General features: G+C 45.4%; 1 protein-coding gene across 2 annotated transcripts in view; it reads right to left on the minus strand.

The window, feature by feature from the left end:
- Nucleotides 1–295: 295 nt before the first annotated feature.
- KCNH1 (potassium voltage-gated channel subfamily H member 1) overlaps nt 296–27935 on the minus strand; it is a 206909-nt gene continuing 179269 nt past the window's right edge. The window contains exons 11-12 of one of the 2 annotated variants that reach the window (XR_012763082.1): nt 6235–7283; nt 296–2349 (exon numbers count right to left, since the gene is read on the minus strand). Coding sequence is in view for 1 of the 2 variants with exons in the window: in XM_075412947.1 (XP_075269062.1) it covers nt 6435–7283 (849 nt within the window). In the remaining variant the exon portion in view is untranslated. Of the gene's footprint in view, nt 7284–27935 lie in introns of both variants that reach the window. The other variant, XM_075412947.1, reaches the window with a different exon arrangement.

The raw sequence follows: 27935 nt of genomic DNA on the forward strand, positions 1-27935 counted from the left end.
TGTACGGCTACGCAGCGGATGGAAAGCTGAGGAAACAACCCGAATTGTCTGCAACTGCAACAGTAATATCAAACTTCTCTACTGATAACAATTGAGACAGGTAGATAGATGCAAACCAACAGCAACAAAATGGCTGGGCAGAAGTTCCAGACAGTAACTTAAAACCCCCTTGTTGATCTTTTAAGCGCATATTCAACACATGGAAAAGCACACCATAGCAACTGTAATGTATAAAATAGTTTATTACTATAATAAATAAAATTAAACTTTTTTTTTACAAATATTATTTGTGCTTGTTTAAAAATGTTGAATAGGGATATCATTAACGTAGGTGGCTGCATTTGTAACTGAAACATTCCCAGACAGTGCGTATACATACATACATACATACACAGACTGTCTAGCTACTGGCAGCTGCTTTGCTGACCACAAAAATAGTATCTACTCGTTCTCTTTTTCTAGTCATGCTTCACTGAACAAAGTGACAAATGCAAAGAAAAAGAACCAAAGTATTTGGTGGATTTCTGAAAGGATAAAACCAAGTGAAGTACACTGAAAAGCGCCAAAGCAACTGCATTAACTGCGTATCGATAAAGTGTCCATGCAGTGGTGGGTGGCTACATACTGAAACGCAGACAGGTCTCCAACAGGTGTACAAATATTGATTGTATGTAGGTACAGTAACATAACACATTCATTAGAAAACTTGGTATTTCTTTATATAGCAGTTCATCCTGATAAAAGATTATTGAACTTCTTTCATCTACAGCTAAAATGATTCTTTTTCTATGTTGGTGGTCACAGATTCAGTGGGAGGAAAAAAAAAACCATGAGCCTTTCAGAACAGTTCGTGAAAACCCCAAACTGTTTTGTTAGTATTAGGCATTTAGATCCAGTAACAGAGATGTTCTGGGATTACACATCAAATATGTTTACACAACACTCAACAATCAGCTTGAAACAAATTACAGTCGCAAGTAAATTCACATTAGCTTTGTCGAACTGTAAAACAAAATCTTTGAAGCAAACACTTTTGCGATATGACAGGTTGGCTCCCTGATACACAGAAGTGTTTAGACAATAGTTACTTCTCTGTTTTGGGAGGGGAGAGGGCTATTGGCGTCATTCATTATCCTAACAAGAAGGCAATAAGTGGAGAAAGAAAGGTGATTACCAGCAAGTGATTTGCATTAGATTCAGAAAGCTAATCAAAGTGCTTCATCTTTAGGCAACACTGTAAATACTACAGAACATTAAGAAGGAAGGAGAATGGAATCACAGTTTCAATGATGCCACTTACGAAAGGGTCTTAAGGCTAAATGTTGGATATATCTTATTGCAAAAAGCTTTATTTTTATTCAGTTGAATCAATGCTTGCCACAACAATGTGGTCAAAACTATGTCAGATTGGAGGATACAGTAACCTACTGTGCCTGGAGCTTCCCCTGCACGGGAACCTCTCTGAAAGGTTTGTCGTAGTGAATCAGAAGTGCAGCTGCAACACAGACTTTGTTATTGCCAATACACCCACAGGAGACTATGTGGAAATGAAGAAATCCATAGAAGATGCTTTTTACCACCTAACAACAGGACAAGAAAGCAGACGCGCAGCGACCGTGTGTTACGCTGCCCAGGAGGAGGAGGATAGGCTCAGCACCTTGGAGACAGCGCCTGGTACCGGGGAAAAAGAAACCCGTTTATTCCACCATCCCTCTTCCAGGAGAAGCCACGAGAAGGACCTACCAGGGCAGCTTAGCTTCAGAGATACCGTGAGCAACAAATAGTGGCTTATGAGCCTTATTCCCACCGACTACGCTACAGCATTTTTCCAATTTCATGTGTATTTCTGTTTCCCGACCATCACAACGCTTGCCAGATCTTCTCTCAGTCACAGTATTCGCCAGAGTAACAGTGTAAAGTTGAGGCCAGCTAGAGAAAACAAAAGTCATGGCCTTAAAAGCTCAACAGTTAACAAACAAGAACCTATAGCTAGGGCCTTCGGTGGATGTCTGCTGGGAAGATTTAAGCTCCCTTCTTCAACCGGAATCACTAAATGAGGGATGTGCTTTTACATAACAAAAAAGCAATACATAGACTTATCTATACATAGATATTATATATATGTGTGTGTGTACACGCATCTGCACAAGTGTAATCATACACGGTGTTGTTTATATAGTAAAGACAAATCATGTATTAAATTCTTTCACAGACTGGTTAAGAGTGAAAATATATCACCAGACAGTCACAGTAAATATCTTGTTCGGTTCATTAAAGTGAAGTACTGTAGAAGCAGAACATCACCTTCGAAGCTGTTAAACAGGGTGTTCGCTGGGATTCAGGGCAGCGCTGTGAAAGAGATTTAAAGCAAGAATGGTGTTTTTATAAGCATACATGTAATACCAGACAGAAGCAAATGTATCTGAACACAGTAGGGGTGAGGGCTGGGTTTTGCTTTTTTAATCCTGTGCTGCGTATCAGTACGCTTTCTAATAGTTTAAGCATGAATTTTTAGAAGTTCCCATTTTACCAAACCATAACCCAGGCTCTTTTCTGAACTACCTGCTTTTGACTGAGATCTAACTCCATCGTATAGTAAAAATGGGACAAACAATCTCTTTCAGATTAATGCAGTTTGCTTAGCAGGTTGTAAAATGGCAGAAGCACTATGCCAGAACGTAGTTAAAGCTGAGGCCTTTTTGGTTTTTATTTTTTTCTTATAGTATAACAAGCATTTGCTTGTTAAGGGGCATAGTCTCATGTTCAGAGATCATTCATTTCTAAGCTGAAAAATAATTTAAGTGAAAAGGCTTCCCCAACATGGCGAGAGAAACAAAAGAAAAAGGAAAAGCTGACAGGTAAAATGAAAGAACAAGTAACAATCACGGCGAGTACACAGGACGCCCAGCCGCAGGCATCTAAGCGTAAGGCTCAATGGAGAAAGACAGATTTGTGACACGGGTGCTTTCAGCCACTCTCTGAAGGAGAAGGGCTGCGTCTGCGGAGCCTGGGCACCACAGCACAGGTCCAAATTAGTCCGAGGTTCAAAGGAGGGACTAGGCCCACAGCAGGCAAGGTTTTGCTTGTTTTAACTACTAGGTAGCCCAGGGAATCCAAAGATCAAAGCTCGTCCTAGATGGTATATTTTTTAAAAATTCTCTTACAACATATATGTGTTACTGAGGGATGATGCAGTCTCCTACAACTAGTTCTAGTGCCTGCCAGTTCATAAAATCGTAATAAAATGGGTCTAATCTCAGTGACAGCTGTGCAAATCTGAGTGACACTGACCGCTGTCAGTGCTGACCCGGAGCAGAGACCCTGAACGTGTTGTTGTAAGGAGTGGAGTTTCTCTGGAGTTTCATGACCGTAACAAAATCAAATTTGGCCATAACCTTCAAAGACATCAAATTTTAAGCATAATTTAGGAGTATATTACAATCTTAGGAAGTCTTTACAAATGGATTATAAATGGCTTTATAGGCCATTATAAAAGCCTCATAAAAGCCTTTAAAAAGGTCTCGGTGCTGCAACCACCGGGTGTCAAACAGGGTGTGCAGGAGCGCAGAATGGTGCTGAACTTCAGGCTGCACGAGAAGCACCCCCAGCAGATGGGGACCTGGGTTCCTTCACTCTCAGGTGTGGCCCAGTTACGGGGCTTCTAGGGCTGACTCTGCCGTGACTCCAGACCTGGGCAATCCGCAACACCAGAACAAGTTTTAACATATCCCTGAGGGCACGTAAAAATGCCGCTGAGAAGCATCAGCTCGGTATCAGCAACAAAGGGCCAGGTAACCTGCGACTGTACATTTAATTCTGCATCTGCACTGCAAGGCTGGAGATGCTAGGCACCTGCTTTGGAGGTTATAAACATTCCCTCCCTCATCCACCTGGGACGACCTAATTTCCACGTTGATCCAGCTGCAGGTAGGTGGGTGATGCTTTCACAAAGTGCTTGCTAAGTTCAGCAAGACTGTCAGCCTTTCAAAAATTTTATGAAGAAAACCTGGTTTCAGGAACATAACACTGGTGAGGAATTTGCCTGTGTTAGGAAACCAGCTCTGAGTCAGTCTCTGAAACCTTGCTGGAACTGTTGGGCATCAGTTATAAATCCTTGTATATCAGTGCAGCTGAGGTTTACTTAGGCAGAAGTTCATTATCCAATCAATTTACTGACTGAGGAGACTAGAAGGAAAACAAATCATTCAGCAGTTTCTAACTGAAACCACTGGTGTATGGATTTCTTACGGCAATCATTCCATAGCTATTACAGGTGACTGTCGCCACTCGCAGTGACCCATGCGCCAGACACACCGCGTGGCTTTGGTCAGAGAGAGCCTTCCTCGGCACTGCACGTCAGCAGTGCGTCGCTGTAAAAGGCACCAGTGACCGCTGGAAAAACCGAAACATGGGGCCAGAAAGAAGTCGAGGAAATGGCACCTCGGTTTCAGAGCAAGTCACCTCCCTACCGCCTTTTCCTGTGGGAGGGAAAAGGTAACCTCCAGATTTGATCCCGCTGGCTGTTTCTTGGGAATATTTCAGTCCTTGGGTAAGACTTCCGTAGGCACTTCCATATTGAACCAAGGTGTGAGACCCTTGAAAGCCAATGCTAAACCTCTGGACCTGGAAACGGTGGTGCTGCGCTCGGAATAATCAGTGTCCTCAAGAGCAAGGGCAGTAACCGCAGGAACAGCTACAAATACGCTGACTTCAAGACCTGAGCTGGTGGCTTTGCACAGCGCGGCCTCACCACTGTGCCGGTTCATCAGTGGACCTCGCACTTCGCCAGGGATGTCAGACACAGTTCTGCATTGCACCGTGCAAGCGTCAGGCCAGCAGAAATCCTTTCAAACGGCTCGGTTTCCTTGCCTCCTCCCTACTTAACATGAACAAAAATCTTCCTCCCAAAATCATGTGTTTTTTTGTAAATGACTTAGTGCCATGGAAAAAGAATGAGACTTAACTACTGCCACACTGTGTTAAGACCTATTGCCATTAAAAATGAAAACCCAAAAAGAGTGTTGCACCATGCTTCTGAGCTCTAACCTACCATTAAATAGTGAACATACCAAATCGGTGGACAGAATATACTGTGAACATACACCTGCCTCTGCAGGTGATGACCCAAGCCACACCACCAGCTATGCTACCCTACCTAATGACTAATGAAGAGTAGTTTTGGTAAAGTGCTTCAATCTTCCTCCAAAAAGAGTTATGAAAATATAAGTTTTGGAAACATCTGCTTCTTTAAGAAGTAGATCTTTTTGTTTCCTTGCTACAATAGCACTTGCATACAGTAAGCACTGTATCTCTACCTCTACTATCCATCTGCTTACCAGCTGGATTAGATCAGGAACAACACATCTGGATGTAGAGGAAAATGCCACCATCTAGAATCTTTAAGAGTTCTGTGAAAGCCTTTGGCTACAATGAACATTATCAAAACAGAAAATTCTGGATAATAATTTAACAAGAATTAAAAGAGCAGATTCATAGCAAAACCAGGACACAAATGCCACAGTATATTTTCATGGGGAGGCAAAACTCCAGGACCTGTTCCTGATGTTCACAATGTGTTGTGCAGTGGGCTGTGCTTGGGTACGCTGAACACCCAACCTTCTGTCCTCCGGCATCTGGAGTTAAAGGTCAAGGTAACAAGTATTCAAAAAGACATCTGAGATCGGAATTAAGTTTTAGAAAATCAGTATCTTTGACTCACTGCATGAGAATGTGGAAGATCCCATTTACTAACAGACCTGAAACACTGTGGCTATTGTTGTGGATGTTGTTAAAAGTAATTGCTTTAGCAATACGTTAGTTTGCAATTAAAAAGTACAACTTTTTCATCTTCTTAGCCCTTCCTTGACTACCCAAAAATAACTTCTATTGAACTGAAATACACCTCTCCTACTGCTCTTTGCATTATTACAGATATGTGAAAATATACTGTGACATTGAACATGCTGTACAGGTGACTGCAACGGTGACAGCAGCAGCGAAAAGAAACCCCCCCACCAAATGCTGAAAATGTAAGCACCCTGGCAAGTCCCGATGCACGTGGGCAAACCCCGAGCTAACGACGTAAGGCATGCTCCAAAAACCTCAGCGGTGACCTGGGGCTCACGGGGACGGCTGCTGCTGTCAGAATTCTTATTCCAACATCCCGAGGGAGAGAGGGGGAGCGGGGGGGAATGGGCACCAACGGAGAAAAAAAAAAAACTTTAGAAACTGTACCCTTGCTGTCAAAAAGGCTTCAGAGTCAGCTGCCATCTTGACATGAAGTTGCAGTTCCTGTTACCGCACCTTTTTAGACACGGGGAACATGCTTAGTGAACTGGTCCCTCACTCGTTTTCAAGAAAGATTAAATTTAAAATGTTAGGGGGGCTGTTTTTTTGTTTGTTGGTGTGTTGGTTTGTTTTTAAAAAGAAACACCTCAACTAGCTCCAAACATGTCTTTTTCTGATTCTGGAGACTGGGGCCTTGATATTTCAAACAATTCCTGTGGCGACTGGGAGCTTCTTCTTGAGGTTAATATCCTAAGTATCTCAGCCAGCTGTTTTTCTATATTGGTCATTTTTGTGTTTAAAGCCTTGATGTCCTCTTTCAACTCATGTTTCACTTCTAGCATGGTGGCCTGAAGAGTCTGTTCTGGGATGGGATAAAAGGAATGCTTGACCTCGGTGAGGACCGGGCTGCGGTCCTGCGGGCTTCTTGTCTCCCCAACGTTATCCAAGCGCAAGTCGCTTTTTGTAATGCCACTATCACAAGAGTCTGTCTTCTTCAGGGTAGCTTCTCCCGAAGCTTTAGTTCTCTCTGGTAAAGTCTCCATGGACTCGGCTTTCGAGACCTTGTTCCAGTCTTCACCTTTTCCACAGGCATCTCTGAATTTGGCCCAGCCTTTCCGTCGGGGGCAGTCCCCCGACACCCTACACCCCGCGTACTCCGACGTCGGGGCCTGCAGCTTTGCCTGGTCAGAGGCCCCAGACGTTGAAGCAGACTGGTATGACACGGGGGTCGCCGGGCTCTCCCGTACAGTCACAACGCTGGCTTTGACCACCGAGCGGGTGGAGGAGCGCTCCCCTAAAATGCTGCCCTTCTCCACGTCCAGGTCGTCCGGATCTCTGCCCCTCTCTGCTGCCAGCCGCGCTTCCTTCTGCTGCCTGAACCTCTGGAACAGCCGGCGGACTGGGTGGTCCGGGGGCAAGATCAGAGGCGCTTCGTTCTTCCTCTTCATTCTCTCCTCTTCCTCACGTTTGACATCACTGATTTTCCGGAACACAATCTACAGGGGGAAAGAGATTTCACTCTGTGATTAACTGCAGATTTGTTAGGGGGGACAGTCTGCAGAGAAAGAAGTATTCAAAAGAATTTATTTTCACTGACAAATGCACAACCTCTGCATATTTATAGCAACATTTTCAAGTGTCTTATCTTGTATGGAACGTGGCTTATTTCACTGTTTAAGAGCATACACCATCTGTCTTACAACACCAAAAAGAAAAAGAAAAAAAGAAGAAAAAGATTTCTCCAGTTCTGAGAGGTCAGCAAGGCAGCACACTGTAAATACAATGATCTCCGGAAGGTACTTCTTCTATTTTTTTGTTAAAAGTGACTTGTTTTCCTGACTCTATGGTTTAGCACCAAGTGTCTAACATTATGAAGAGCCATTCCCATGTCTTACCTCAGTCTCCTCCCAGAGGTCACTCACTACACGCCACGCAAAAGACCTGGTATTACTTTAGGGCAGCTTGGCCACTAACGGGGTCAGTACAGCAGAGGCTACTCTGGACTCTCCAACAGCAGTTTGCAAAGTGCCTCTTGCCCTCCCTTCCCTCCCGCACCCTCTCTAGAAGCAAGCTGCAGTTTAGGGATGAGGCAAAGCTCCAGTCAGTCGCGCAGTCAAGGGTACAAGGACAGTGAGGAACAGGCTCTGCAAGACATGGGGAAGCTGTTCGTGGCTTGATTGCTACAGCAGCTTGAAGAGCTTCATGTCTTGGTTTATTTCTTTATTGCTATGGAAAAGAGGACACTTTTGCACAAAGAAACATTAATTTTCCATCTACCTAGCCTGCAGACTAAGGGATCTCTGTGGGAGCAGCCCGAGGATCTCACGGCACTGCTGAAAGCCTCACAGTGCCCCCACACAACCCCAAAGTGCAGCCAGGCAATATTTCTTCCCTGGACTTGATGGCAACACATTCTCTTCAAAAACTCCATGTGTTTTACATCGGTGTTGGTATTTTCCAAGCAAAAAACCTCCAGTGTGGTATTAAAGGAGAACTAGTAAGTAGTCTGGTTTGAAAATTGCAGGTCCCCTAAGCTGAAGTTTTAAATACAGAGTACAAAAGATGTAGCCCCCAGCTTCTACTGAACATTGATATCTAAGCTGCTTTTGGGAAAATCCGCTGAAAGTCTTTACACTCCAATGCAGGAAGAACTTTCAGATTCAAATCATTATTAGGAAATGTGTAAATACACCCACCCCTCTGTTGCAGACAGACTTAAATTAACTAAACATAATAAGCACTGCTTCACCGGCACACACAAAACACATGTTCCTCCTGACTCCAATGATTCCTGACAGTTTTGTCATTGTGAAGCAGGGAAAAAACATCTTAACACTGCATCTTTGGAAGGAAGGAGTTGTCAGACTTGGCAGCGTTTCCCAAATACAAAAGAACAAAATTAGCAGGAAGGATAATTTATTTTCAAGCTGCAATTAGGAAACTAAATGTGAGATAAGAATAAGAAAACAGGGTACTTGACAGTGGTTTTTTTCCCCAGGAAACTCAGTCTGCAGTGAGCTCAGCAGAAAGCGGACAAAGCGGCGTAATCCTTAGAAGTGAAAGAACAGCACCTACTCACTGGGAAGGGAAAATCGATACCACGCTCCGTGCTAACGGCTTCGGCCCCAGCAGCAGCCCCCGCGTTAACTAAAGGACGAGTGTCAGCCCAGCGCTGCCCAGCCTGGAGCCCGGCGATGCTGGGCTGGGTCCCGGCAGGCCACTCTGGCAGCGGGCTGAGGCTGGCGCTGGCACAAAGCCCCAGCAAGCCAAGGCAACTATAAGCCAGATCAGTTTGTCTCTGCCAACCCCTGTGTCCCCAGGCCCCCTCCTCTCCTGGAGCTTGCGTATCTGGCGCTGGCGTGGACATCCACGTCTTGCGCAGCGCTGTGCCAGACGGTCACGCAGTTAACGGAGCTGGTGTCACTTTGCACGTGAGCAGTCTCAGTGTGTCTGGGCCGCGTCTTTTCCTTACATGCTCCGCAGGGGTGTGTGACCTGGGTGGTGCAATGGTCGCTCTCACGGGGATCACAGGGGAAGGCACTCGGGTGCTTGAAAGAGCTAGAGGCCGGGCTGCGTCGCAGAGTCCTTGTCTAGTCCAACCCCTGCATGATGCAGCCCGCTCAGCACCTTGCTGGCAAGCACTGGAGTACCTCTCACTAGCGAATGACTGGCTTTTGTAACGTAAGTGGGTAGTTATTTGACAGAAGCTGCCCCTACCCCTGCCACAGCACCATACAGATGAGATGGCAATGGAGCACATCTCAAGCAATAACTCACGTACAGCCTAGCCCACCCCATCCTTGCACTAGCCACCGCATCTCAGGCAGCTGGTAGCGCGGTCTCCGTGCTGGAGTACGCGAGAAGCAGATTTACTGGCAAACGCAAAAAGGTGAACACTGCTGGCAAATGCAAAAAGGTGAACACTGAGAGAAGAGTCGTGGGTAGTGCTTATCTCCCCACGCCCCCGCTGCTTTCCGCGGCGCTGCCCGGATGAGCCCTGCTGATGCGAAGCACGCTCAGTCATGGAGAAGCTGCCTCAGCTCTCTCGCTGTGTGGTGGTCAGCCTCAGGGCCCCGAGTGTGCCTTCGCTCCTCTGCCTTCAAGAGAGCAGACTGCAACAGGAGCAGGAACAGAAGTTGAGGGAGCAATTACGTAAACACCGCCTTTGCCATGGGTAACTGCTACCATGCTAGTGAGACCCTTAATTTCCATTTTCCACATGAGGCCTTACACCAGCTACAGGGCAAGCACACCACAGCAGCAATGACCTGCGGGAAGGCAGAAATACAACCCTCAGGTCTCCCATCCTGTCGAACATCTTTTATACATATACATTTATGTGACAAGCTGCACTCAGGCGGTGCAAATCAAACCTACGCACGCTTGCCAGAGGACACAGCCTCTGACTCCCCCGTTGGCTGCTTTTAACTAACTCCGAAGACACCGGATAAATACCTGTCAGAGCGCAACTTGTCTTTGGGAAGCCCAGGCGAAGCTGTCACTGGTCTCCTTTTCTGCAGGCTCCACAATGCCATATTTTCTCATGACAGCTCCATAGTTATATATTAAGCAAAAGTGTTGTAACTATGCAAACCTCGGCAGTAATTGAAAAGACTTTGCATAACTGCGTTTTGGATTTTTTTTTTGTTGCTGTTGTTTTTAAGATTAAATGCAAGTCTTTATAAATAAAAATACAAATAACTGCTTTAAATGGACTGTTCTCTTACAATTGTTAAGGAAAAAGCAATTTTTAAGTGGTTAAACAGCTTCAGCAGCATCTAAGGTATTCAGAAAATGTGGCTGTTACGCTGATGGAAAGAAAGGGAAAGAAAATAGGTTTCATTTTTTATAAGGAAGAGAAGTCTGGACCCACACAGCAATTTTCATGTGGAATTAGATATGGCTACAAATATGGATCTGAATCAAAGTTGAAACCCAAAATATTATGGCAAAGGTCCTAAGACAGCTTTTGGAGCAGTTCCTCTTTATCTCTCTCTCCAAGTATTCACTTTTGTCTATGAAGGGACAGTGTTTTGTAACCTCAAAATCTCCCAGCCTGTGTGTTATACGCCACGCAAACACAAGAGACATCTACTTTACAAGCTATGTGGTTCTCCATAACATCATCCTCTTCGGGACCTAAGCACGCAGAAAAAAATCTGGTGGGAGCATTTCGACAGTACATGGAGACCAAAATATGGGCAAAGAACCCAAAGTGAGATGAAATAACAAGAAATTTAAACCCCAGGCCTAAAAGTGCATACTTCACACATCCAATCTCAAGTCTCATTTCATAATTCCATTTTTATTAAGGTGCTGAATCTTGTAGCTTTGAGGGAAAGCCTCCCAAGCTGCCAGAAATGTGAGTGTTGTGGGGGTATCAGCCTAGATTTGCCAGAAACTTGAAAAATAGCTATGTTAGGCACAGATTACGGCAATCACATAAACGCGTAAGTGAGGCATGCAGTTATGATGACTCAATAACACTTCCATTTTTGGACAATGCCCTCAGAGCAGCGGAGAAATGTGCTGCCAGGTCCTGGTGCACTCCTGCACCCGTACGTCCCGCTGGGCTGTGAGAGCACACAGCCTGCACAGGAGCCCTGCCCGAGGGAGAAAGACGGGGTCACACCCCACACGTTTCCCTCCCCTCAGTATTAAGTAGCTGTGAAGGTGAAGTCTTCAGTAAGTTTTGGGGAAAGACTCTGACTCTTTTTAATCTTCAAAGAATTTTCAAGCTGTATTTGTAGAATCAATGTCTTTAGAAATTAAGATCAATATTTCTCCTCAAAGTATTAAAAAATCAGGCAGACATTAATGAATACTTGAAGTAGCTATTTTGTTGTCGAATGTGGAGTGCCCAGCAACTGTTACTTGGATTTGCCTGTGCTCAGCACCGAAACCCAAGCATCATTTAAATAACGCAACATGGACGTTTTTCATGAATGTGACATCCATAATTTCTTCACGATGAGACCAGAATAACAAACTGTAATGTGACCTCCAGCATAAGGTAGGCCATAGGATTGCTCTGAAGGAGCATTCCCTGAAGGGAATCATGTTACAGCTAGATTGCATCTTTTAGAAAAACATCCAGTTTGACGGCAATAAAGAATCCATCATCACATCTTGATAAAAGATTCCTGCAATTTTTGCTTCAGGACTGAGTTTATCTGACATCAGTGACATTTCTGCTCCTTGCTCCCTCAGACACTTAAAAATTCACTTTTAGAAACTGATCCCAGAGTCTTGTTTTTAAAAATCTCTGCAGAAGTATCACAGCTAGTCAGTCACCACTGTGAAGGGTTTAGGCAGTAATGTTTTACTGATATGAAAAAGGCAAAGTTCACACCTTTAGAATTTTTACTTTAACTCTAAGCTTTCCAAGTTTAACTCTTTGGAGATGTTTGAAATATTTTCTACCTTCCAGCATATTTAACTCAAATAGGCAGCGTTCAGTGCTCAAATTCTCACTCTTGCCCAGAGCTAGAATATGTAGTTGATTCAGTTAAATACAAGGTTCCTTTTAAAAAGTCAAATAAAACCAACTAATCCTACAATGAGTCTTCCAGCTGTTTCCCTCCTCTGGCCCACTGCTACCCAGTGCTCTTCCCATCTCACTACTTGCTGATGTTTATCTAGGACTATCTAGCATAGCTCCAAGTTGTTTTTCCTGAGCAGTAATAAGAGGGGAATGGGCACAGGGGTACTCACTTTGTTCCATGAAGACATTTCAGAGAACCTATGCTTAGTTGGCCTTTAATATTGAAGACTACCTTGCAACAAAACCAAAGGCTGACATGCTCGACAACAGCGGTATCTCATCTGCCCAGATGCAAATATAGATGCAGAAATTTAAGTGCCTGCTTCCTTTACACAAAGACAGGTGCGGGTGCTTGAAGAATATGCAAGGGATACATAAAATCACTGATGACTTGATCAGGGCTCGGCAGGGATTGATAATACAGTGTCTTATCCAATATGAAAACTACAGCATCAAATGACAGCAGGAGTCGTCACATACAAACCACAGACAAGTTCATGATTCTTCACCTGAATGCATTAGACACGTCAAAGATGTTGACAAAGGATGCTCTGAATGCAAAAGGTCTACGCGGATTTAACAGAAGAGGCAGGTACAGAATCACAGAATCACAGAATGGTAGGGGTTGGAAGGGACCTTTGTGGGTCATCTAGTCCAACCCTCCTGCCGAAGCAGGGTCACCTACAACAACCTGCACAGGACCTTGTCCGGGCGGGTCTTGAGTATCTCCAGAGAAGGAGACTCCACAACCTCCCTGGGCAGCCTGTTCCAGGGCTCAGTCACCCTCAGAGGGAAGAAGTTCTTCCTCATGTTCAGACGGAACTTCCTGTGCTTCAGTTTGTGCCCGTTGTCCCTTGTGCTGTTGCTGGGCACCACTGAAAAGAGCTTGGCCCCATCCTCCTGACACCCACCCTTCAGATATTTGTAAGTACATATTAGGTCCCCTCGCAGCCTTCTCTTCTTCAGGCTGAACAAGCCCAGTTCCCTCAACCTCTCCTCGTAGGAGAGATGTTCCAGTCCCCTCACCATCCTTGTAGCCCTCTGCTGGACTCTCTCCAGTAGCTCCTCATCTTTCTTGAACTGGGGAGCCCAGAACTGGACACAGTACTCCAGATGAGGCCTCACAAGGGCAGTATAGAGGGGAAGGAGAACCTCCCTCGACCTGCTGCCCACACGCCTCCTAATGCACCCCAGAATGCCATTGGCCTTCTTGGCAGCCAGGGCACACTGCTGGCTCATGGTTAATCTGTCGTCCACCAGGACACCCAGGTCACTCTCCACAGCACTGCTCTCCAGCAGGTCCACCCCAAGCCTGTAGTGGTGCATGGGGTTGTTCCTCCCCAGGTGCAGGACCCTGCATTTGGCTTTGTTGAACCTCATCAGGTTCCTCTCTGCCCAGCTTTCCAGCCTATCCAGGTCACGCTGAATGGCAGCACAGCCTTCTGGTGTATCTACCACACCTCCCAGTTTGGTGTCATCAGCAAACTTGCTGAGGGTACATTCTAACTCTTCATCCAGGTCGTTGATGAAGAAGTTAAACAAGGCTGGGCCCAGTACTGACCCCTGTCCTGGGTTCGGCTGACTCAACCCCAACCTGGCCAAACAGAGCCGGGTATTCCATACCATGTGCCATCATGCTGGGTTCCGGGGGGGGGGGGGGGCGGCACAGCGGGAACTCACTTGCGTTTCGGGAGTTGGCGGTGGCGGTCGTGGAGGGCGGCTCTCCGGGTTGTGCGGTTCGTGTTTTGTTTTCTCCTCATCTGTATCGTTGTTCCTGTTCTCTTTGTTTGCTGTTCTGTTAAACTGCCCTAATCCCGACCCACCGGTTTCTGCCTCTTTTTCTTTCCATTCTCCTCCGCACCGCGGCGGGGGGAGGGGCAGCCGCGTGGCACTTTTGTTGCCGGCTGCAGCTGAACCAGAACAACCCCTGAGGGACACCACTAGTTACCAGCCTCCAACTAGACTCAGCACCGCTGATGACAACCCTCTGAGTTCTGTCATTCAGCCAGTTCTCAATCCACTTCACCGACCACTCATCCAGCCCACACTTCCTGAGCTTCCCTAGGAGGATATTACGGGAGACTGTGTCGAAAGCCTTGCTGAAGTCAAGGTAGACAACATCCACAGCTCTCCCTTCATCTACCCAGCCAGTCATGTCATTGTAGAAAGCTACCAGATTGGTCAGGCATGATTTCCCCTTGGTGAATCCATGCTGACTACTCCTGATAACCTTCTTTTCTTCCACTTGCTTGTTGATGACCTCCAGGATAAGCTGCTCCATCACCTTTCCTGGGATGGAGGTGAGGCTGACCGGCCTGTAGTTCGCTGGGTCCTCCTTCTTGCCCTTTTTGAAGATTGGAGTGACGATGGCCTTTCTCCAGTCCTCGGGAACCTCTCCTGTCCTCCAGGACCTCTCAAAGATGATGGAGAGTGGCTCAGCAATGACATCCGCCAGCTCCCTCAGCACTCGTGGGTGCATTCCATCGGGCCCATGGATTTGTGGAGGTCCAGATCGCTTAAGCGATCCCTCACACAGTCCTCCTCGACCAAGGGAAAGTCATCCTCTTTGTAGGCTTCTTCTCTTACCTCCGGGACCTGGGATTTCTGAGGGCCAGTCTTAGCACTGAAGACTGAAGCAAAGAAGGCATTCAGTAGCTCTGCCTTGTCCGCATCCTCCGTCACCAGGACACCCGCCTCATTCAGCAGCAGCCCCACATTGTCCCTAGCCTTCCTTTTGCTGATGATGTAGTTGAAGAAGCCCTTCTTGTTGTTTTTGACATCCCTTTGCCAGCTTCAATTCCAGGTGGGCTTTGGCCTTCTTCGTCACATCCCTGCACGCTCTGACCACGTTCCTGTACTCTTCCCAAGTGGCCTGCCCCTCTTTCCACATTCCATGGACCTTTCTCTTCCACCTGATCTCCTCCAGAAGCTCCTTGTTTAACCATGCAGGTCTCCTGCCTCCTTTGCTCGATTTCTTTCTCAGGGGGATGCACCACTCCTGAGCCGGAGGAAGCGACGTTTAAACAGCGACCAGCACTCTTAGACCCCCCTGCCTTCGAGAGCCCTGGCCCACGGAATTCCTCCCAGTAGCTCCTTGAAGAGGGCAAAGTTAACCCTCCTGAGGTACAAGGTTTTGATCCTGCTTATCGCCATGCTTCCTCCACACAGGATCCTGAACTCGACCATTTCATGGTCACTGCAGCTGAGTCTACCTCCGACCTTCACATCCTCCACCAGTCCCTCCTTGTTTGTTAATACAAGGTCCAGCAGAGCGCCTTTCCTTGTTGGTTCCTCCACCACTTGCATCAGAAAGTTATCATCGATGCTCTGTAGGAACCTCCTGGACTGCGCCTGCCTAGATGTATGGTCTTCCCAACTGATGTCAGGGCGGTTGAAGTCCCCCATGAGAACCAGGACCTGTGATTGTGAGGCTGCTTGCAGGTACTCGGTAGAGAAAGCCACTGAGTGCTACCAAACAGACAAAACTGGTATCCTGCTCAGGAAATCCCCTGAGGTAAAATTAGTTGGAAGCTGCAAAAGTATTTGTAGGAACTGCCGCACAGGAAAGTTTGGGTTTTATTGCTTCCTTAGGCACCGCTAGGCAACCCAACGATAAATAATTACACAGGCCAAATCTGGAACTGCTGCCTCACTCACTACTGAGGAAACATCCCCAATGAGGGTGATAGGAGAAGTGCCAGAGTGAAAAGCATCAGAAGAAAATATAATAAAGGCTCAAAGATCTGAGCCTTAAACATCTGAGCAGGCTGTTCACCTATTTCAGACAAAGGTTCACTCTCATTGGGCCCTTCACCTGCACACAGGGAGGGGCAGGACCAACAAGCCATTAGTGTGTGGTACTACATAGATTCGGCATCGCTTTGGAACCTGACTGTGTTCAAATGAAACAACTAAAAATGGCATGTTGTTTTAGTACAGCAGGGAAAACTGCTTGGTGCACATGGGGAATTAAGAAGTCCACGGTCTCTAGTTACTCTTGTAACGAACAGCCCCCTGAGGAGCTTCACCGTCTCCCAATCATTGGTAGCCCACAAAACAGACTAGAACAATGGTGCCTGCCGAACCGTCACGAGTCATGTTCTTTACCACACTACGCACTCCCGGGAAGGTGACCAACGGAAGGGCGGGGCAGAAGTAACGTATTAACGTATCTGATTGTAAATGCAACCGCTGTGCCAACACTGCATGAGACAGTTTTAAAGATCAGGGGATGCTTCATTGAAAACACATTATAAATATATTGAAAACCTTATCTTGTCAAATGTTAAAAAAGACCTGCCTGCATCTGAAGTGGAAAGGATCATTTGGTCTTATGCAAAAACATTCAAATCCCTTTTTCAACTTTGATTTGTAAGAATTGATGCAAGACCCACAGGAATAGATAGAAATACGGACTTCACCATGTTTTGAATCAGACTGTCATCATGGAGTTACAATTCTGAGGCTCCTAGCCACAAAGCTGCTGCTATTATTAGCTCCGCAAGCTTCCCTTCTTTCCACCTCTATAGCATGCACAAACACTGCAAGATTTGGCAGGTCTTCCCCAGCATTAACAGCAAGTCGCATGGCAGCATTTTTCTCTGGTGCTTAATAACTCTCTTTCACAGATACAGAAACATTCACAGAGTCTGGAAGTGCTAGATATCATAAACAATTAAAAGCTTAAAATTACTTCATACGGTGCTCACACAAAATGGACTTACGTCTGAGGAAAACAATCACAAAAAGGCATTTATTAGTACGCGGTCCATCTAGCATCTGTCAAGAACTGATGAAAATATCTTCAGGCTCATGTTATTCCAATGAAAATTGGATCCAATCTTTCTTCCTCTTTTTTTTTAAAGAAGAAAACAAAAGAAAAAGAAAAAAAGGAAAGAGCCAGAAGGCTTGAAAATAAAAATGCTTTTGACACCGATGTTGAAGAAACCAAAGCTGCATGCGATCAACATAGTCTATGATGACAAAGAATCCCTGTAGTGTGTATTAGCAGGTGTCAGGGAAAACGGTGGAGAAATGAGACTATGTCTTTTGCAATTATATGGGATGGCTTGTCAGAAAGGAGGGAATTACTGCTCCTACCTTCTCACAAGACATAGGATCAACAGTGCATGCTCATGAAGCTTTCCACCAAAATCTACAATGGGTTTCATTTCCATTATCTATCACCATAGACAATTCCTGGGTTAAATGCTAGTCTCAGTTGCACCTCTGGGATGTGGAGGCATAGATGTGTGAGAAGGTGTGTACGTACACGGGTCACATTTATGACAGGTAAGAGTGCAGATCCCATTATGCAGCTCAAATTTCAAGGCACAATCCTCAAAGTCCACATACCTGTTAAAAGGCTGATGCCAGTTACCCAGTTTGTAGTCCCATGTTGTTTGGCTTTGACCCTGGGTTTCAGCAAATGATGTGTGCATGGGACTTAGGGCCACACTAAAAAGCAGAAGCCTGCAATAATGCAGCAGATGTCAGCAAGCTCTCTCCAGATTTACTGGCTTCAACAGCAAAATTTGGTTTCTGCTTCTGAAGAGGAAGAGGTTTCTCTACAGTTAATGTCACATCCCTCCAGGGCACTGCTGAATGTTTCTAGTTTTGAGTAATAACCTGAAAACTCAAAGCAAACTAAGATTTGGAAGGTCTTGGCAGTGAGGCTGCAAAGGAGCGCCAGTATCAGGGGTGCTGGTATCAGGAACGCTCAGGTATATAGCTGGGCACACACAGCCCAAGAGCCAACACGTGGATGGGCACAGCCCTTCTGCATCTCCAAGAAGCCTTTGTTCTGTGGGGAGTCAACCCTGCTCTTCAGACAGAGCAGTACCTGCTTATTTTTAAAAAATCAGACTTCTGTGCGCTACTGGATCATCAATATACAAGCATTCGGAAGAAATGCGACTTCGTAATTCAAGAAGCACCCACACTATCCAGATGAATAGAGGTAACAAGGTTTTTAGTCTGCGCAGAACAACATCTGGGCCAACTGTTACTGTCATGAGCACCTTCAGCTTCAACAGTACTGAAGGTCATCTCTGTGACAGCATATTTTGTAGCCTAATTACAAACTCTAGAAATACTGACTTGAATATTAGTGTTTAATCATGTCACTATTATTTATTTAGATGTTCTGCACAACTCAAGATTCCACTCCTTTATGTCAAACTCCTCATTCTAATTCATGTTTACAGGATATGGTAGTGTTGAGAGAAAAGGAAAAAGACTTTACAAAAATACTACTGAAAATAAAAAAGAATTCTAAGTCCAGAGCAATTAGTGGATATAATAGACAAAACCTGCCTGATCTACAACAGGCTAGCTAGCAAGTTTTGAGGCATCAAGATATGTCTCTTCCCCAAAACAGGCTCTAAAACATTGTCATTAGTAAACTTAGACAACCAATTAAAACTGAAAACCACACCATTAGCACTGGGCGATAGTTTGGATAGGCATTCACAACTACAGCCCATTATAGCTTGTTTAGCAACCTCCCTCACTAACTTACAAAAAGAATAAAAGAATAATATGAAAAACCACAGAAATATATATTACTAAAGATCTACTAGAATGTCATTATTTCTGAGAAGAAAAGGAGCTGTTGCAAGCAAATACCTAACATGTAGGCAAGGGCTTTGGGGAAATTTTGCTAGATCTGAGTGGGGGAATATTATACCACCTGAGAACTGCGGTGTCTGTCAAAATGTGAAATGCACTGCAGGGACTTCTTGTTTGTGGTAAAGCTGGAAAAAAGAACATTTCTGCTTCCTGTCTGCCAAGTGTTGGCAGTTTCTAGCAGCAACACCTATAAAATACTATTTTCATGGGTTTTTTTTTAACTTTTTGGCACATGGGGTGCTTTTGTGTCTGTGTACACACGTCAGACACACAAACAGCTGATGTAGACTCATCTTTTACTCCAGATCAACACACTACCCTCACTCTTGGGCAGACAACACTACCTCAAAAACTGCTTTAAGGAGAGCCCAAGGCACAGCAGGAACTTAGCTCTCTGTCACCTAAATTACAACCATACAAAATGTCATATAATCTGTACAATGTGCCTTCTCAGGAGTCAGAGCCTGTTTCCTCAAGCTCCCTGTGGCTTGTTGCCATTTACCAAGTGTTTCCTGAAAGAAATCAGGCAATTTGTGAGTCAAGAATTTGTGATTCCCCCCACCCCACTAAATCAGAGACAATTTCACTTGAGATCTGAAATGGATGCAGAGGTTGTAGAGCTGAGGAAAGCAATGATATGCTGAGATAACAGTTAAATTGTATAGTTTATTTTCAGAGATTACATTTTAGACACTAGCTGGTCGTTAAGATAATTGCTTCTTAGCCAATGTCCTTCTTTCACTCACTTTTTTTTCCTGCTTTCATTTATCTGCTTTCTGTCATTAGGCTTACAGTGATTGACAGGTATTTTACTTTCTAAGAGGCTATCAAATGCATTTTCAAATGTATTCAAATCCATCAGGCACCATCAGTCCCAAGAGCTGAGGAGTCATTCAGCTACCTTTGAATGCCCACTCACAAACCAATCCACACAAACACAATGCTCGGTGTCCCTGATGTACAAGGCTTGTGCAGCTCTTGAAATTATAAACTGAGAATTGCATTAAGCTCAGCTAAAGTTCCTTGCATAAACTGCCTCAGATAGCATGAACTCTTCCTTACGTGTCTCTCTGAGTTAACAGGCTTAAAGTTCAGTCATAGTATTGAAGAAAAACGAACTAACCTGCAGCTTTGCGTAGAAAGGGAGTAAGTCTTCCACCAGACAGTATGGCCACACAGCCGTGCACACCCAGATGCCCAGTGTCACTCAACCCGTTTGTCCTTTCCCTGTTCAAGAGCACTGCTTGGCTAACATGACGCAAGAAGGCAACAAACTGTTAATAACTGATGAGAAGCAGCAACAAAAAGTACATTGCTCACTATTTCCCAAAGCAGCTGTCAAATCTTTTCAGCCCTAACTAAAAGGTAGGAGCTTAAAGCCTTGAAGGGAAGAAAACAGTTGACCGTAGTGAGTTGTCTCAGATCTTCTCATTACGAGGAGCAGGTAGGAGGAGGGAGTAGGTCTCCACCAGTTTGCCGCAGTCCAGTTCCAGCTGATGGTAAGTGATGGCCCTGTCTTCCTTGTCAAGTGTCAAAACAGATAGCTGTCTCCCATCTGGTAAATGCACAGGTGAGCTAATTAAAATTGCCAAGAACTGACAGATCCCTCCAAAAAACCTCACAGAGAATCCTTTAGAGCTGTACTTCTTGATTTTGTTACAGGCATTTTTGTTTTGTAAAAGCAGACACTCAGGTCCCATGGCAAATACAGATTCAAACACTGACAGAAGTAGATACTTTCCATCCTATCAGTGTATTTCATTCACACATCTCCAAGTGATTTACAGCAATTTCTTAATCCTCCGAATACGACCAATGCCACTGTTTTTATTTATTATTTACATAGCAGCAACGCTTAGGGTTGTATTAGTCTTTCAGTTTATACACACACACGCAGAGCAAAATGCCATTATCCACTGAGGCACAATGACCTGTCTCCTGGGAGGACATCAGAGGCCCAGCGCATATTGCAATGACTGGTTACAAAACCCCTCAGCAAGTTTGCAGATGACACCAAGCTGAGTGGTGCAGTTGACACACTCGAGGGACAGGATGCCATCCAGAGAGACCTGGACAAGCTGGAGAGGTGGGCCTGTGTGAACCTCATGAGGTTCAACAAGGCCAAGAGCAAGGTCCTGCATCTGGGTCGGGGCAACCCCCAATATCAATACAGGCGGGGGAAAGAAGGGATTGAGAGCAGCCCTGCCGAGAATGGCTTGAGGGTACTGGTGGATGAAAAGCTGGACATGAGCCACCAATGTGCGCTTGCAGCCTAGAAGGCCAACTGTATCCTGGGCTGCATCAAAAGCAGCGTGGCCAGCAGGTCGAGGGAGGTGATTCTGTACTCTGCTCTGGTGAGACCTCACCCAGAGTCCTGCATCCAGCTATGGAGCTCCCAGCACAAGAAGAACATGGACCTGTTGGAGTGGGTCCAGAGGAGTGCCACAAAGATGATCCAAGGGCTGGAACACCTCTCCTATGAGGAAAGGCTGAGAGAGTTGGGGCTGTTCAGCCTGGAGAAGGGAAGGCGGCGGGGAGACCTGATTGCAGCCTTCCAGTACCTGAACGGGACCTAGAGGAAAGATGGGGAAAATATTTTCAGCAGGGCCTGTTGCGATAGGACAAGGCGTAATGGCTTTAAACTAAGGGAGGGCAGATTTAGACTGGATATAAGGAAGAAATTTTTTACAATGAGAGTGGTGAAACACTGGCACAGGTTGCCCAGAGAGGTAGTGGAGGCCCCATCCCTGGAAACATTCAAGGCCAGGTTGGACGGGGCTCTGAGCAACCTGATCTAATAAAAGATGTCCCTGCTCACTGCAGGGGGGTTGGGCTAGATGACCTCTGAAGGTCCCTTCCAACCCAAAGCATTCTATGATTCTGTGATGTCAGCCACACAAAAATTTATGAGCAGGCTGAAACGTTACTTGTGCAAAATGTCCCTTTCTGTTATGACTGGTAAAGGTTCACCCTTACAAGTTCCAGATAATAGATCCTGAATACAATTTGTCAAAAGAGTTATGATTTCAAACACACTTAACTTAAACATTCACGAATTTATCCTGAAGAAAACCGCAGCTCTAGAAAAGGAAAATCAGGATAATTCAGCACAAGCGCATTGTTTTCTCACAAGTATATTGATATATTCATTTTAAAAATATTTATGATTATGTGCATGTCATTCAAAAATGACAAAGTTAAATGTGAATATTGAAAACCTCTACATGCTGACCTCTATTAGCAGGAGCAGTAGGAACCGCAAACAAGAGAACTTGGCGCCATCAAATGCAAGCCTAAAACCTGCCTTTGGCCCAGCCCTCATTTGTATCGCACCTCTCCCCGTTGCATGCAGATACAGGCAGATATGTATTCACAGAGATTTATTCATCCTCAAACACCATTTCAGTCATCATAAATTCAGACTGCATTTGCAACTACTTTTGTTAAAAGGTTTTGTTTAGAAAAAAATGTGCTTGCATCTGACTCTTGGACTACACAGTCATGGTGTTGTCTACCTTTTCCTCAATAGTTGACAGCACTCAGACAGCAGAAAGCAAATTCCCTTTTTCCCTGTGCCAGAAGGCTTTGAACACCCTTCCAGGAGCATGCTCCAGTCACCACATTATGGGGCAGGGCTGCCCAGCCAGCACAGGGACTCAGTTCAAACTCCAAGGTGCAGAGACGCAACGAGGGAAGCTCTCTCTCCCTTTGCCTCCCCTCCCCTGCCCTCCCTCCCCAGAGCTTTGCACCGTGAGGAGGCATTTGTGACAAGAGATGCCTGCCGGCTGCAAGACACGGGCCAGAATGGCCAAGGTTACTCCGGGGAGAGCTGCTGGCAGCCTCCCCTACCGTTTCACTTCAGATACACTACAGGGCATCATGTCTTCCAGGCAACAGAGCCCGTCTCTGTCTTCTTCACCAAATCTGTTTCCAGAAGAGTGAAACGAGTCCAACAGGAAGGGCTGAAGGAAGTCCTCCTGCTGTTAAACGCAGCAGTTGGAACCGAGGTCGCCCAGCTTCCCTCAGGCAGGCGACAGAAATGGTGCTCCAGTCTGCAGACAGAGGCCCTTGCCAGGAATTGGGATCCCCACATTCCGGTTCCTGCTCTAGCAAATGCCCTCACCGTTGGTTCAAAACAGAAAGTCTCAGCTGGAGAGACAACACCACCTAATCCCAGAAACCCCATTGGACAGCAGTTTTACCATTCTCTTCATCTATCTTCTCAAATCAATGAGAAAAATGACCTTCCTGAGCCTGAAAGCTAGTTCAGTTTTATCTAACAGCCCAGTTTTATCTAACAGCCACCTCCTTCTGCTTTGCAACTCTAACCCTTCATTGCCCTAAACTGTTTCATTTCATCTTACAGGCAGCTTTTCATTTCAGCTTTATCCTCTTCTCCTGTTTTTCCACTTCACTGAGGCAATGCTAAACATTTCATTTGCATTTGAGAGGCAGGTTTGAGGAGTTCAGCTGTAGCTTAAATGAGGCAGAGCACAGACTGTACATCAACGTGGCTACATGCTTTTAAGTGATCAATAAAATATTGATTGTTTAACTGTCGTGCTTTGCCATCTCTACCTCTTCCATGTTCTAACATCACATTGGGCGAAACATATATACCTGGGGTGACATCTCCTTGCTTCCTCCTAAGGGGCACTGTAAAACAGTTTTCTCCTTGATCCACTGCTCTGAGATGAGGAGAGAGACGTGACACAGAGCTCGCCCTTGAGCAAGCTGCCTCTCTTCCACTGGTAACACTGGGACGGTAACTCTTAACCTCTAAGCCTCACTAAAACATGGCATATTTTGAGTTCCAGGGTTGCACCGGTATCCAGGAGAAGCCACCACTAAAGCCACCTCTCATGTTAGGAGTGCAGTGAAGCCTTGTAATCTCAGCTTAATTCCCCCACACATTGTACCACAGGCCCTTCAGTTCTCCATGTGCATTTATGGTTCATATTTACAGAGCAAAATTTTTTTATTTTTAAAACAAGAAAAAGGCTTTTTCAAGGAGGTTGTCATACTATGTTTTATGTTACCCATTTTCTAGTCCCATATTTCACATGAACTGATGCTTATCCCAAATGTAGGAATATAAGACACCACCATCTTGACCAGAAATAGAGGCTGTGAGCAGCATGCTACACTCTCACTTTCCTGAAAACAGGAAAAACTGCAGACACGGAGATGTTGGAGAAGCTGCTGGAAGCCCAGTGGGTTTCATGATGCCACAGCCCAGCGGCAGGTGCTGTGACATTCTGCTTCATCACCATCACATTGCGCTGTTGTGCTTGGGGAGAGGAAATAAAGGTTTGACATGTAGCTCATACAATTTGGGGGACACATCCAGGGCCTCATGCACTTGAGATCCAGTTGGGAACAATTCCCAATGCAAACCATAACCTAAGAGTGGACACTCAATAGTGCTGGAAAATTTTTCTGTTATGATAACGATTGTACTTGACTACAGTGTACAAATTTGTTTAACTGTTCAGAATTAAGCAAATGAAACCAAAAATCACTCTCTTCCTGCCTCCATAGAATCATTAAGTTGGAAAAGACCTCTAAGATCATCAAGTCCAACCATCAACCCAACACCACCATGCCTGCTAAACCATGTCCTGAAGTGCCACATCTACACATTGTTTGAACACCTCCAGGGAAGGTGACTCCACCACTTCCCTGGGCAGCCTGTTCCAGTGCCTGACCACTCTTCCCATAAAGAAATTTTTCCTAATATTCAATCTAAATCTCCCCTGATGCAACTTGAGGCCATTGCCTCTCGTCCTATCGCTAGTTACTTGGGAGCGGAGACCAACACCCACCTCACCACAACCTCCTTTCAGGTAGTTGTAGAGAGTGATAAGGTCTCCCCTCAGCCTCCTTTTCTCCAGACTGAACAACCCCAGTTCCCTCAGCTGCTCCTCATAAGACTTGTTCTCTAGGCCCTTCACGAGCCTCGTTGCTCTTCTCTGGACACACTCCAGCAATTCAATGTCCGTCTTGTACTGAGGGGCCCAAAACTGAACGCAGTGAGAGCTCTCCTCTCCTTTCCTTTCTGCTCTTTCTTGTGCCTTTGTAAGACATCTAGTCTGCAAGAGCTACTAGTCCCAAAACACCTTTAAATATGTTCAGGTGAGAAGATGGATGATCTTATACCACAAAAATAAGCTGAGACATGAAAAATACCTATCAAGAAAAGGAAAATATCTCCTCAGCAACTGAAGAGTGCAGTAGGAACTTCGGCAGTTAAGTACATGTAGAAATAATACCAGACTCCATGAAGAGAGTATTTCAATATAGTGGAAACAATTATTTAATGGAAAATTCTAATTAGAGACCAAAAAAAGACATTATTATGCAAAATAATGTTAGTTATGAACCTAAAGTCAAGCAAAGACAACAGCAGGTATGGCCCAGTGTACCACTCTGAATCTGAGTAAGCAATGGTTAGATCGACTTGTTACGTGTACGTATCTGACAAGGACGCAGCTGGACAATTTAACAGAGAGCTCAGAGAAAACAGAAGCGTTTGCACATACAGCAAACAACACTGCAGAACATCTTCCTGACATTGTTTTCAAATAAGAGGTTACGATCCTCAGAAACACAAAGCAGTCATCATTACACAACCAGCACCAGCGACCAAAGCTGTATTTTGGCAATAGCTTCAGCATTCCACACAAAGCAAAAGCACGCTCAGTTTTTTAAATAATGACATCCTAATCAAATGAACTGCACTTAGGGCCACCTCCCTTACTACCTAATAACCCCATTTACAACTCTTACAACTCCTGGCGTGGGGACTCCCCGTTGCCCCTGCTGAAGCAAGCCTATGGCACGTGCACACACCCAAGCTAGTCTGCATAAAGCAGGTTTGCATTCGTCTAATTAATCCACTTCCCAACACTTTGAGCTACTATTTTATACTAAGTTTAGAGAAACTAATTTTTTAAAGTTGTGAGGTCTACCCCTCCCTTCCCAATTTTTATCTAGTACTGGACTTTCTAGCAAACGTTTGACTACAAAGGCACAGAAGGGGCAAAGAGATCATGCATTCGTTACACCAGTGCACTGGCGAATTTGCTTCACATTCAGATGGAAACCATTTGGCTCAGAGGCATCGCTACTTCATATATCAGCTGTAATTTCCATTATTCTCATTGTGCTACAGGGGCATCCAGCCCAAAACGCCTGTTTGGCTGAACCGGCTGGAAGCGCCAGGCAATTGCCAGGATCCAGCTTTTGTTCTTCAGTGACAGAAGGCTCTGGAAAATGCCATCAAGGAGCGCATGGCAATGCCAGCACAGATCACTTAATTCCCCTGAACTCCAAAACCTGCTCATTTGTAACTTGGACCTGATGCCAGGCGTCAGGACAAGAGTTTCCCAGCAGGATGCCAGTAGTGGAGCATCTCTTGATGTGCCTCACGCTTTCTTTACATGGAAAAGCTGTCCTCTAGCTCAGTGGTGTGTAAACAAGCTGCCCCAGCACGCACTTCGCCTGGGCGGCTGTCCCTGTGCTCGGAGCAGAGCCCTCAGGACCACCAGCCCTGCAAGCAGAGGGTGGCATGGTGGCACAGAGGGCAGGTGGGGCAGCACAGGGTTGAGGCGGCACACTTGAGGGCTGTCACTGCCTGCAAAACGTGGGTGAGAACAGCAATTAAACTGCCTGCCTTTGCTCTCTCAGAGCCGGCTCTTGCATCAGAAAAGGTGAAGAACTATAAAGCTTGCAAACCGCCCTCTCCTCTCTCCAATCCCTAAAGCCCAGCAGCAGAACAGGTAGGGGACAAAAATCTTTTTCCATCAGACAAAGCTGGACCCACAAGCCCCCTCTTTCATGGGCAGACAGTGGGAAATGCTGGGTATCACCAGTTTCACCTGAAGTCCATTTATCTCTAACACAGTGCCAGCCTCTGAACTTTTTAAAAGAACTTTCTGAAAAAAAAAGGAAAAAGAAAGAGTCATACGTATTTGACCTCTCAACTCTTGGAAGGCCCTTGGGAAGATCTGTCAGAAATGTGCTGTGCCAGCTGAACACAGGCGTCGGGAGGTGAGGGAGACGCATCCCTAGCACCTGCTGCCTGGGCGGGCGTGATATGCAGGGTGGTGGGAGGTCTGCAGGCAGATGTGCAGTCTTTGATTGCAGACCACAGCAGAACGTCAGCTCAGCTGCTAACAGGCATTCCTGTCTACACAGACGCAATAAATTCCACAGCAGTTCCAAGGAATAAAGTAGGTTTCACTTGTGATGTTGGACTAAATGGAAACACCCTTTGAAGAAGTAGCGCTCAGGAATCTTTTCAATTGTGTTTCCAAATTCACTTCTTCCCCCCAAACAATCTTTCTCATTCAGTTAGGAAAAGCATAGCCCAGCCCAGCCTCTAATAGACATTTCGCTAACAGGAAAGTTTGCCAGAACCAACATTTTAAACAGGTATTGTCTTTTGTATTCCTTTTACTTAGCATTTGCCATTTCATATATGACTTCTTAGGAAAGAAAGCACTTGGTTTCTTAATAAATAAATAAATATTATTTCTAGAACATTGGTTTGGGGTGAAACACCTAAAATTCACACTACTGCTCTTCAAAATCACCATCCTTGGAACAATGTAGGTTGAAAAGCCGTTACTTTCCTAAGTTGTGCGTTTTTTCAGCATTTATCATCACCTGTTCTGCAAGCCAGCTCCCCTCACCACATGCTGTCTGGAACTCAGTTTGCTGAAAATATGAGTTACAACCGCGTCGTCTCTTTTTTCTTGCTTTGCTTTTTTTCACTCTTCTATCACCTGCATCCAAACTTCCAATCTTCTTCAGGTGCAGTGGTGATTAAAAGAAGACGCTTTTAATGTTGTTATTAGAGCTTCTCCCTTGGAAGAGCCCCAGGTTTGCCAGTAAGGAGTGCAGAGCTGGCTGCCTGCTGCTGCTGTAGCGTGCAGAAGGATTTACCAGAGGCGCAGGATGCTGCAGTGAC

The sequence above is a fragment of the Opisthocomus hoazin genome, chromosome 2 (genome assembly GCF_030867145.1).
Source record: "Opisthocomus hoazin isolate bOpiHoa1 chromosome 2, bOpiHoa1.hap1, whole genome shotgun sequence".
In the NCBI taxonomy this organism is placed as follows: Eukaryota; Metazoa; Chordata; class Aves; order Opisthocomiformes; family Opisthocomidae; genus Opisthocomus; species Opisthocomus hoazin.